Below are 12,724 nucleotides of genomic sequence, written 5' to 3' on the forward strand. Positions count from 1 at the left end.
GTCCCTCCAACTGAATTCCATTCTGCATATTTGGTAATTTATGTCGGAAGGGTTTGATCACTGGTAAGGGCCGATATTTGAACTCAAAACCTCCCGTGCCTCATCAGTATCCATGTCCTGTTGGCTGTTGTTGTTTTTAATTAATTGCTGGACCAATTATCTTGCAAATGGCCCTGTAATTGTTGTTCATAATGTATCTATCAGTCTCGTGCTGGAATCTCTCTCTCTCTGCTACATTCTTGTGTAACCAAGAAATGAACCTGGGAAAGGCTTATGCAAATACAGGACCATTGTTCCATTCATTTCGATGGCAAAAAGTACATGTGTAGCAATGCGGAACATGGAACAATTTTCATTCCTCCCCAGGCCTCGGAGTAACCAGGAGCTGGTTTGGCCACCACGCCACTCTCTCCAAATGCACACCCTAAGCCCATCACATGGCTGCCATTCACTCCCCAGCAGCGGGGGAAGCGGGCGAGGGGGAAATCCTGCACTTGAGCACGCTACTTATTTATTTCGCAGCTTTTTTTGAACAACTTAATCATGAAAAAACTGTAGCGGTGGCAACATGATTGGCAGTCGCCATGCTTCCCGCCCCCGTGAAGAGGCATTTGTGCTTGAACGGGCTGCACGACAGGCAGATATTGAAAAGGCTGCCAATGAAAATATTGCAACGATAGGGAAATCAGCACCTGCTGAATTTCTGCCTACCATGCAGCGAATGAATGAATGAATGGCGCAGGTGGCAGTGGGGAATTATTTCCTTGAAGGAGACCAACGCATGGGAGATGGAGGGCATATTATATCTGTGGCGAGCAGCGAGTGCCTAAGAGAGGAGGACTGCCCTTTGCCAGAGCGGAGCAGCCCCCGGGGAGCCTGTCTGGCTCATTGTCTTCTCCCTTTTTCCCGCCACAGGTCCCGAGCAAGCCTCGCGCCCCCCTCCGCCGCCCCCTCCTCCTTCCCCCCTCTCTTTGGCGCCTTTTCCTTCCCGCCACGTCGAGTCTCTTTCCATTCTGACGGAGAGCCGAGGCGCGGGCTGGCGGCTGCGGCGCCGATTGGCCGGCTCGGCGCCGGTGGGCGGAGCTTCGCCGCTGTTGGAGACCTGCCCGCCGGCTCTCCCCGGCTCCGCCCCAGCGCTGCTCCCTCCCACTTTACTACAGGCGGCTGAGGCCGGGGCCGTCGCGCCACACGGGAGGGAGCAGGCTGGCCCGGCACGACCCCGCCCGCAGCTCCCGCCCGTGCCTCGGAGACGCCAACCCCGCAGCAGCAGCAGCTGCCTCAGAGACGCCGCCGCCGGTCCCGGCCTGCTTGGAACACGCGGACGGGGCGGGAATGTTGCTCTCCAAGATCAACTCCCTGGCCCACCTGTGCTCCGCGCCCGGAGGGGACCTGCACCCGGTCAAGCCCCTGCCAGGTCAGCCACACCGGAGGGGCAGAGGATGGATGGGGGGGGGGGTCGGGCGGCCTGCAGGCGCCCCTCACGATCGGTCGGGGTCGTGAGGCGAAGGCGGGGCTGGGGTGGCGGCCAGGGGTTTGTTTTGTTTGGGGAGCGGCTGATGCGGAGAGATCGGGCGGGAGGGAGAACAGCGTTGCTGAGGAGGCGCAATGGACTGACCTCCCCCCCCTCTCCCCATCCCTCGTTTTCTCTCCCTTCGCAGGAAAAGAAAAGGAACCCCTGGAGAAGTTGTACCAGGTGGGCCCGCTGCTCGGTAGTGGCGGCTTCGGCTCGGTCTACTCGGGGACCCGGCTGGCGGATGGAGCCCCGGTGAGTGCTTGGCCGCGGGTGGATTGTGCCCCCATTTGCTCCCCATCGCTCTCCCAATTCGTTTTCCCCTCGCCCCAATTTTCTCCAAAAAAATACCCCTTCCATTCATTCCAGTCCCCCCTCCCTCCCCGCCACCCATGGCATTTCTTTCTACCGGTCCTGTTCGCTCACTCCATATTTTTTTTTAAATCTTCGTAGGTGGCGATCAAGCATGTGTCCCGCGACCGGGTTTCGGAATGGGGGGAATTGGTAAGTGTTTGGGCGGAGGAATGCCCCCGTGATGCTCAAGAGAATCTCTTTCAGCTTTCAGTGATCTGCCACAATGCAGGTCGATTGATTCTCCTATTCATGAATCCTGTTTTCTCTCTCTCTCCCCCCCCCTCAAAAAAACCCCACATTGCAGCCTGGTGGAACGAGGGTACCGATGGAGATCTTGCTCTTGAAGAAGGTTGGCTCTGGCTTTCGGGGCGTAATCCGGCTCCTGGATTGGTTTGAGAGGCCAGACAGTTTTATTTTGGTTTTGGAACGGCCTGACCCCGTGCAGGATCTCTTTGATTTCATCACGGAGCGGGGTGCTCTGCCCGAAGACTTGGCTCGCAGCTTTTTCCGTCAGGTTTTGGAGGCGGTTCGACATTGTCACAGCTGTGGGGTTCTGCATCGGGATATCAAGGACGAGAATATCCTGATTGACCTGAGCAGTGGAGAGCTCAAACTTATAGACTTTGGATCTGGAGCGCTGCTCAAGGACACAGTGTACACTGACTTTGATGGTGAGTCTTGTCAATTTCCATTCACTGCTTCGAGCCAGGGAATTTCCTCTTTGAAACACTGTGTTCCCGGGGTTTGAGTGCTTTGCAGCAATGGAACATGTTCTTCCTCTGAGCTGTAGGACTTGTTCTTCTTATGAAATACATTTTATCCTGATTGCCTATTGCCTACACAGTGTCTGTTGATAGGCGATTTAACTCCAATCAACTGCTAGACTTTGCTAATGGTTTTTTTATGAGCCTGAACCTACTGTCTTATTTGTGGTGTGAAAATAGAAAGTGAAGGAACCAGGCAGTAAATATGTTGTAAATCTGAGTGGCTACTAATTCACTTGTAAGGGAGTGCAGAAGTGCAAGGCTGAATGTAAACATGTTTGCAGGCATGCTGTTCAAAACCTTGAATGCTAATCAAAATCTGTAACTAAAGGGAAAATCTTAAAGTACGTGGATTTCTATCTTTCTAAAACTGATAGATGACTGAAAGGGTTTTGTAGTTTGTCCCTACGAAGAGCAGAGTACAAAAAAGCGGAGGAGGTAGTTACTAAGATCTGCTGCCTCTGCCACCTCACTAAATTAATCATTTTAAATGGAAAGTTGCTTTTCGTCATGGCATGAATGTTGTGAAATCTAATCTGGAAGAGATCTGTTTACATTCATCTCACTTTACCTTCCCTGCTAAGAAGCACAAATCAATAATTTGTTTAACAAAATGTGCATGTGGGGGAAAGGAGATTCAAGTATTGAAGATTTGAATAGAAATGCGAGCTGCTTACAGACATTGTTTCCAGAAAACAAACCAAGCTTCTAGCCGTTGCTAACGACTCTTTTCATGAGCTGTTGACTTTCAAAAAATCACGGCTGGCTTTCAGTTTGGTTTGTTTGTGTGTTTTTTTGCCTCTGGGTTCCTGAGGGGCATGAGCTGCCTTGCATTTTTTGTTTTGTTTTTAATTTAACGGTTAATGACCAGGGGTGGGTTTGCTCCTCCCTCCGTAGCCCTCTTTCTTGCACAATTACTCAAGCTTCTGGTGCCCCCTGGTGGATCATGAGGATTTTTTTTACAACCCAAAGTTTGTAAACAAGAGTCACGTGGCTGGAAACCAGACTAGCAGCTCTGACCTCAGTATCCTTGCTTCCTGCCAGCAAGGAGGTGGGTGGGGGAGAGAGATCAGATACTGCAACAAAGGGTGCCAAGAGCTACTGCAGTGGTGCAAGTAAGCTGCATCTCAGCATCACCACATGCAGAACTAAAAGATAAAGCCACCCCATCATACTGTACATTCAATCTTTGTCAACATCTTAAGCAGCTTGTCTTCAGAAGTCCATGCCTGGTTTTTACTAACTGCATTGTCATAGTTGAAAACTAGTTCACTTGATGTTCCTGGTCCTTTGATCAGTGTGTCCAAGCGCTGAAAAAAATCAGCTCTGAGGTGATTTGTAGGAATTTTAAACCTCATGATGAGACCTTCCTCTTCTTTCTCTTCTAGGGACTCGTGTATATAGTCCTCCAGAATGGATTCGCTACCACAGGTACCATGGTAGATCTGCTGCCGTCTGGTCGCTTGGAGTACTGCTCTATGACATGGTCTGTGGTGATATCCCCTTTGAACATGATGAGGAGATCGTAAGAGGTCAAGTTTATTTTCGGCAAAGGATTTCTCCTGGTAAGTGTCTGCTGCTCTTATGAGATAGGGGATAACTTAGCGGACAGGGCTCATCCACTCTCTGCTTTGAGGGACAGTACTTGGAAGTATTTCTGATGATCCCCAACATCTTTTATATTAGATGTTACTGCTATATGCTAAAGCATGCAAGTAGCACTTCAGCTGCTGAGGGGGGGAAACCTAGAATTTGAAATTAAGTGGTGTGTTACCATCTAAATTGCAGAAGCAAGTGTTCCCAAAACACTGTTATTGGGCTTACAGTCAGATTTTGAATCATTCCCTTGATGTCAAACTTGAAGCCAACACACCCTGGTATGAATAGCAAAGCAAACATTAGTTAACCATTGTTTCAGCCATGTAAAACAGTCTTGTTTTATAAGCAGGTTGAGATTTTGTTGCATCATCAGTGTCCTGTTTTGTAGATTCTCCTCAGCAATGCACCTATTTCAACTTTGTCCCTTCTTTTTGCAGAGTGCCAGCATCTTATTAAGTGGTGTTTAGCTCTGAGGCCTTCTGACCGGCCATCCTTTGAAGACATTCTGAACCATTCTTGGATGCAAGAAGTTCTCCTGTCTCAGGAAACAGCCGAGATCCACCTGCACAGTCTACTGCACGAGTCTAGAAAATAGCAGTGTGTCTCATCCTTTTGGGGTGCAAAACAGAATTCTGCCCTACTGATTCTGGCTGAGTGGGGATTTTTACAGGAATACCATCATCTCATTGCAGACACAGGCTGCCTGGAGACATTTCCAAGCCTGAAAAAACCATCTCTCCTGGTTGAGTGGATTTAAACTCTTTGGGTCCCGCTTTGCAAACCTCCTTGCCACTAGATGACTTGAGCAACTCCATGCGTGTTCATAACCTGCTGAATCCTAGAATATGAAACAAGTGGAGCAGACAACTAGAGCAGACTCTCAATTGGGGGAATCTGGGATGGGGAAACACCGATTTGGACTGGCCCCTGTCTTCACTGTGTCACCATGTTCTGAGTGCCTTCAGTTGCAACTGAGCTGTGCTGGGGGAAAGAAAAAACTTGAGCGTTCCTTCCTTGCTGCTGCCTCAAGATTTACCTGGGTTTTGGTTTGTTCCACCTTCTAAAAGAACTGCTTGAAAAGAGGCTGTGGGTGATCCACTGGCAAACCCTAGCTCTGTGCTGTCCAATATGAACTCTGAGTTGGCTCTTGCCACCTCTCACGTGAAGGCATCCTCAAGTGCACAAACAATGCAACCCAATTAACTGTAAATTTGTACAGATCAATACAGGAACAAAGCTTGGTGTACAGAAGATTGCAGTTTATAATGTTTTTACTCCTGTTTTTTTAATTTATTTCTAGGGTTTTTTAATGGAATATCCTAACTTTAGGATCTTATTTATTTTATTTATGAATCATGTGGGTTCTTAGCCTACACTTCACCGCTACAGCTGCTGACCTGATATCCTGTCACATTGCCCCTCTCCTCCCCTTTCCCAACTTCCTTCCTCCTTTGGGTTATTTTCTGCCTATTCTGCTCTGTTTGATGTCTTGCCACTGTATGGAGTAGCTGACCTGCCACTCAGCCATCTGTAAATAGTTCCAGCTGTGGCTGTTCAGCCTCCCCGAATGTTTGAGACATGTTTTCACAGGTATTGGTGGGGGGAGGGCATATGTACATAGTACTCTTCTTACTTAAAGTGGAGCGAGATACCCTGGACTTCAACATTGTCAAGCTTCTATAAGTAATTTGGTGTGTAGTCTGCTGGTTTTGTTAATAGCTAATACTGTACAGGGAATTCAGAATTGCTATTTTTTTTATACATGCAGTTTTAAATAAAAATTAAAACTTGATTTTAATCGGATGTCTGGCTCTTCAATGGGCAGTACTAGACTTTGGATGTGCAGTTTGTTTCATATTCACACTGTTACTGCAAAATGTTTAACTCAAATTTTTTGTAGCCCTATTTCCGGCTAGAAAATGTCAGCAGAAAAAAGCCACAGAAGGTTGCATTAACTTGCAAATGCTGGGTTAATGGTACCAATAAACTACATTGGGTATGGATGTTTCAGTTATATTGCAACATAAATTCTCCAACCTAGAATGTGGATTCTAGTCTTGGGAGAAGGTGGGGGTAGTTAATGAGTCAGAAGAGAAAGTTGGGGAATGCCTTGCCTATTTAACCCTACATTTTCCTCACTTTCCCATATCTGACGATTTCTGCTCTGCCACTACAATGGCCAAACCCATTGGACTGTCCCATTTTTGTTACTGCATGCATGCATGTGTGACTGGAGTTTTTCACATGGGTTATGTGTTAGTTACACCAGCAGTTGGTGTTCTATTTAAGTTGCAACCTTAACTCCATTTCGGCTTAGTGAAGTCCCCTGATTTCCAGGGGCCTTACTCCAAGGCAAATATTCACAGGCTTATATCCTGAAGGGTGTTTCTGTACCACAGTTACCATTTGTTTTGTGAAGAGGCAAAGCTCATTAAAAAAAAGAGCACACAATCTTTTGCTCTCCAAAATATTGATAGTTTTAGCTGCAATTCTTTTTTAATACATTGACTGCAGGAGGTGCAGATACAGGTTCAAATACAGATACTGAGCTTCCAGTGCTTCCTAATTCTCTTGTGAACACCAAATTGGTTTTCACCAAATCTTACAGCAGGGTAAATGGCCTTTATATACCACTTTTCTTCGGAGGCAAACTTTGCAAAATGCAAAGTTATTTGTGGGCTTTTAAAAAATTCAATTAAATACTTACTGAGCAGTTGCCTTCTGAATAAGAAGGGGTTTTAACCCTCTCCCGGTGCCATTTTTCCAAAAGGATGACCTTGCAGTTTCAGTGGGACAATTTTGGGAAAATGGCACAGGGGAAAAGGGCTACTTACACATAATACCATGGCTCTGAAATAAGCTGCAATCCACTGCAGTTATGCAGTACTCCACTTCTTAAAATGTCAGAAGATCTGATCATAGAAATCTCACATACCATGTAGGGTGGCCCTTAAATTAGTTCAGCTATCAACACCAGCCTGCTTGCCTTCAAACATTTGCCTCCTAAATGCAATTCGTGGAAGCAGGTCCTATGAATTTCAATTAAATTTGTGCTTATGTGTGTGAGTGAGACTGCCATAGGCCCACCCTTATTCCCGTAAGGGTTGGTTGACTGTTACTTATTCTGAGAAAAACTTCCCACAACGGAGACAAAGTGACCAGAAAGTCAAGCTGCACAGAGGCTGATCCAGTGATAGAAACAAGCCACAGTAGGAAGTTGCTATCTTCCCCCACCCTTTGCTATGTCAGTAAGGGAAATGACATGAGTCTCCTCACTCAGCAAGGATCCCATGGAAAATGAAATATGAAAATTACAGCACATTGGGCCCTGCACTGCATATGTAAGTAAGTACATACACATTATTTTCAAAAGCTGAGGCCCATAGAAGAGCATGGAAGAAAGCAGGAGGTTTGAAGTGGATTTAACTTTGTGGGTGGTGAACTATGAAACCTTATTTGACAAGTCAATATACACTTGTGGGAGCAGCACAAAACATGACATTTGGCTCAAAACTTTGCCACAGGTTTTAGGGGGGAATCTGGGATCTTTGGTGCAGTGACCTGACAGCATTCAGCACATCCTGTCTCCCAGCCACAGACAGCAATGTGGTTGCAGTGTGTGTATGTGTGTAGATGTCAGGGAAACACAGGACCGTGACACAACCTGAATGTTAAAGTCGGGGAAAGTAGACATGCAGCATCTGCCGTCAGCCACCATCATGCAGTTAATGTACCGCCATCTTTGGCTCAGTGAACATAACAATCCTACGAGCCACCAGCCACCTTCCATGCACCCAACCTGCACTCTGGGTTGCAGAATGCTCATTGTTTTTTAGTCAGAATTGTCTATCACAAGCACAAATCACAAGTTTGCATGGAAACAAAATAAAAAAATTCCTTCCAGTGGCTCCTTAAGACAGTGGTGTAGCGTGGGTTGTCAGCACCCGGGGCAAGGCAAGTAATTTGCGCCCCCTAACCCGTGGATTTGCGCCCCCTAACCCTAACCCCCAGATGTTGCGGCCGGCCCCCCCTGCACCCCCCACGCAACGCCACTGCCTTAAGAGACCAGCTAAGTTTGTTATAGGTATGAGCTTTCATGTACCACTAACAAACTTTGTTGGTCTCTATTTTGTTTCGACTACGGCAGACCAACATGGCTACCTACCTGTAACTAAGTTTGCATGGGTTTGTTCACTTATGGAGGTAGGCATACAACACTATAACTATGATGGCATGGGCAACCCTGTTGCTATGATTATCAAGCACACCAGAAAATATGGTGTATGAATTAAAGTTGGCCTAAAGTACGAAAGGTTTCCACAACACAAACACTTGACTGACTTACTCATCTTGTCTAGATCATGTGGGCATTCACAGAAACTTCCCAAAATTGTAGTCTTTGCGCTCCAGACTGCAGTGCCTCTATTGCTGTTTACTACCTTCAAATATCTTAAGGGCTGTCACATGGAAGAGGGAACATGCTTGTTTTCTCCTGCTCTGGAGGACAGGACTCAAACCAATGGCTTTAAGTTACAAGAAAGGAGATTCCGACTAAACATTTGGAAAAACTTTCTGACAGTAGGGGCTGTTCGGCAGTGGAACAGACTCCCACGAGAGGTGGTGGTCTCTTCTTCCTTGGAGGTTTTTAAGCAGAGGTTGGAAGGCCACCTGTCATGGACGCTTTAGCTGAGATTCCTGCATTGCAGGGGGTTGGACTAGATGCCCCTCGGGGGTCCCTTCCAACTCTAAGCTTCAATGTTTCTATTCTACTTTCTGTGTTGGAGAGAAAAGCTTTGAATAATAATCTGAAGGAGACTTTAACAGGCAGTTATAAGCAGGACTAAGGAGGGGAATTGCCCTCTCATTCTTTCTCCATGTATGGCAATCAAGGACCAATGACCATTGCGTTTGCGTAGGATGACACAATGAACTTGGTTTCTAATTACTTATATGTAGTTCACATCCATATTCAATTCAAATTCAGATTATTTTTGTATCTCTGAATTGAATGAACAAGTTGGAATAAAGCAGCACCCTTTAACACGGCATATAGAACCTTAGCACTGCTTGCATTTTCTCCCTGGGCATCATTGCATGTGTGTATTAGTTCTAACAACGCATTTTGATGTGGCAGAAGCAACACTTCCTAAACTGCCCCACTGTCAAATCTAAAAATATGGCTGCTTGCTAGTGTGTGACTTTTAATCATTTTGGGGGGGGGGGGAGAATTATGCTCATCCAAAGGCTGGGGCATCTCTTCACTGGTCCAGATAGATGATTCCTGACTCACCTTGTAGCAGTGGGGTGGCTAAGGCAGATGTTGATAGGATGGGATGCTAAAGCCCCTCTCCAACTCTTGAGTGTTCCTGCCACTCTTATAAGACTCATGGAGAAATAGCCCCTCTCAGCAAGCATACTGCCAAACACCACCAGATGCAACTGCTATCGCTATGCCTATGAGATGAATGCACTTTGTGTTGACAAGCATGTACAGGAAATAGAAGGACCAACATTAGCACCATGCAAGGTGTTTGCTTACTGTTACATAGCAACTGGTGTTAGGAGTCCTGACATTCCCAAGGTGTTTTGTGAGACATACTCCCATATGTATCATTTTGCTAAGGGCAGGTACCTCATGAAAGGATGTTTGATCTCACAGAGTAAGGGAGGGCCTATGTTCAAAGAAATGCAGTATCTCCTGCTTTGCTTGGGATATTCTTTCAGCAGGGAAGAAATGCATGAGCCCAACACCGACTCCTACTCCTCCCCAGATCTCTGTCATTTGAACACTGTTATGTATCATTTGAACAGGCAAAGAGTTATCTGCAACTCTATACAACAACTAACTCAACTTATTTTCTCAATGAATTGGGAATGGAGAGTGTTACCCTTTCCCATCTTTGCTAGTAATCAATCTAGGATGATCAGTGCTGGCTTTATAGAAGAGTGGCAGCTGTATATCCATTAAACGAACAAAATTTAAAGAGGACAGGGTCTTAAAATGCCTTTCAAACAAGAAAAATAAGTGCTGTATGAGTACTGGGGTCCCACAGGGGCATGAAACAATATATGAAAATTAATTGCAGGTAATGTTTCCAAAACTACATTTCTCATCAGTCAGCACAGCAACGAACCTACTCTTCTCAAAGCAGCTTCCCAAATAGGCAGTGTGTCAAATTATATGTGAGAGTTGCATGATTGGACCACCTAATACTTTTTTAAAATATATATATATGTAAATGCCGCTGTGGCTTGCTTGTCAGCTTGAAATAAGCCACAGCACTGGGGGAGGTGATGTCTAACCCTGTGTCATTTTCCTGATCAAATTCCCTCCTCTGTTGCTATTTCCACTTTCCATAGCTGCTTTTAAAACAAAACAAAACGAAACGAAAACTAGACCCATTTTAACTTTTTACATGGAAACAGCACCATCTGCTGGCTTGTTATGGAAGCATAATGTAACCAACTTTGGTGCTGTGTGGTGTTTCGCATTACTGTATATAGGAAACTTCATAGACAACCATTATAGAGTTACCTTGTGAAGAGAATGCTAGAGACTTGTGTTTTTATGTATCTGTTTGCTACAAATTTGTAGGCTGAGCTGGAGTGGGTGGGTGGGAGCAGGCTAGTACCCAGACAGACACAGTTTTAAAATCATCACCCCACAATGCAAACAGCATGCATGCATTTGAATTCCTTCATGTTTCTTCTTGCCAGCCAGCTGCAGTGTTTCAAACTGCCAGATCAGTTTCAGTTGTTGCAGCCTGTTCACATAGACAGAACACTCCAGTGAGGCCAGCTACCTGTTCTCTCCAACTCTGTCCATGATGGCTAAAACTTTTTGTAGGGGAAGGGATTGATTGGATGAATCCAGGTATTGGTTAATGTTTCATTATGAGAGGGATTTATGTCCACCACCCAAGGAAAGGTAGTGGTAAGGCTTGTACTTGAAGAGACAAGGGTTTTAAGAAAACTACTATTCAGTCTCTAATAGTCCCTTCTTGAGCAAGGTGGCTGACAGGGTGGCCACTGGCAGGTGCAGTTATGCTTGGACGAAGCAATTATCTAGATTCATTTCAATCTGGCTTCAGCCTCCTTTTACCACTAAAACACCCGGTTCCCCCGACTAATGACAGAATATCAGGAGACAATTGGGACCATAGCCTTGTTGGTTCTCCTCAGTCTCTCAAGACTTTTGACACCATTGACCATGGTCTCCTTCTGAACCCAGGGGGATGGAAGTTGCAGGCATTGTATTACAGTGGTTTAACCCCTACCTGCAGAGTCATGACCAGAAAGTAGTACGAGGGGGGTCCTACAAGGTCCATTTTATGTCCTATGCTATCGGACACCTATCTGAAACATCATCATCATCATTTTATTTGTATGCCGCCTTTCCATTGTTGAAACTATGCTCAAGGTGGCTTACAACATGACAAGATTTAGACAATTAGAAACATAACAGAAGTCATAAACAATAAATAAAACACATCAAAAAGTACACAACCAAATGGAAACAATTTCCACATAAATGGTAAGATCTAAAACTAAAGATACAACAATAATATCAATAACAGCAACAGCTCTCTCAACCCCCTGTAAACAATACTCCAGCCCAAGAATCTGTTCAACGGCTTCAGCTTTTGTAGTTGGAGTCAGTCAGCACTCCACTCTCCCAGGCCAGATGGGAAAGGGCCAGCAAGGCAGGGTGCAGGTCTTCCAGTTGAGAGCTGTGTTGTCTAGGCATTTGTAGTACGGTGCCATCAGTGTGCAAATGACACAGTTGTACCTCTCTGTCTTGTTTTGATGTAAAGGAACCTTCCACAACCTGATCATTGGCTGTGCTTGATGGGGCTAAGGCGAGTTGTAGTACCTCTGGCCTTTGTATAGTGGGCAACATTCAAGTCATGCACAATTCAGAGGTTTCTATACCCACTTCTCTCCATCCAGGTAAGAAGCATTACTGCAGTTCGAGGACACATTCCAGCCAGGTGAGAACACACAAGGAGTTAATGGAGTAGGGCCAGTGAGGAGTGGGGCCTGGGAAGGGATGTGGTCTGGTGACAATCCTGGAGGACTGCAGTTGGCCCCCCAGGGCTGAGATTTCCTAGCCATACACTAGAGAGTAGTAACTAATAGAGAAACATGTCCCTTGTGGTTTTTTGAATTATGCTCTAATTTCCACAACTGTTAAGATGAATTATTTGGGTATGAAACCAAGTTGAACTGTCACCTTCCTATTTTTCAGTGCCAATTACAATATTGTTTTTTTAAACACTGTTGCTAAAATGTTGCCAAATAAAACGGCAGTTGTTAAGAGGCAAGTGGACCTGACTGCCCAAAAACATCATTTGATAACAAAACCATGTCTATGAAAAAGATGGGGAAAATCTATACCTCCAGAGATTGCACCACTGTTCCGCTCCTTCCCCAGACAGACACACACACACACACACACACACACACACACACACACATCCGCTTTGGTTAAGGAAAT

At 45.6% G+C, this 12,724-nt stretch overlaps 1 protein-coding gene across 1 annotated transcript; it reads left to right on the forward strand.

The window, feature by feature from the left end:
- The first annotated feature begins 1,150 nt into the window (after positions 1-1,150).
- Positions 1,151-6,025, forward strand: PIM1 (Pim-1 proto-oncogene, serine/threonine kinase). The gene is made up of 6 exons (XM_081194873.1): positions 1,151-1,414; positions 1,659-1,765; positions 1,964-2,014; positions 2,169-2,535; positions 4,017-4,193; positions 4,665-6,025. The coding sequence occupies exons 1-6, from the start codon at positions 1,333-1,335 to the stop codon at positions 4,820-4,822; spliced, it is 942 nt and encodes a 313-aa protein (XP_081050999.1). The 5' UTR covers positions 1,151-1,332; the 3' UTR covers positions 4,823-6,025.
- Positions 6,026-12,724: the final 6,699 nt, after the last annotated feature.

Source organism: Podarcis bocagei (genome assembly GCF_964188305.1).
Source record: "Podarcis bocagei genome assembly, chromosome: 5".
Taxonomy (NCBI): Eukaryota; Metazoa; Chordata; class Lepidosauria; order Squamata; family Lacertidae; genus Podarcis; species Podarcis bocagei.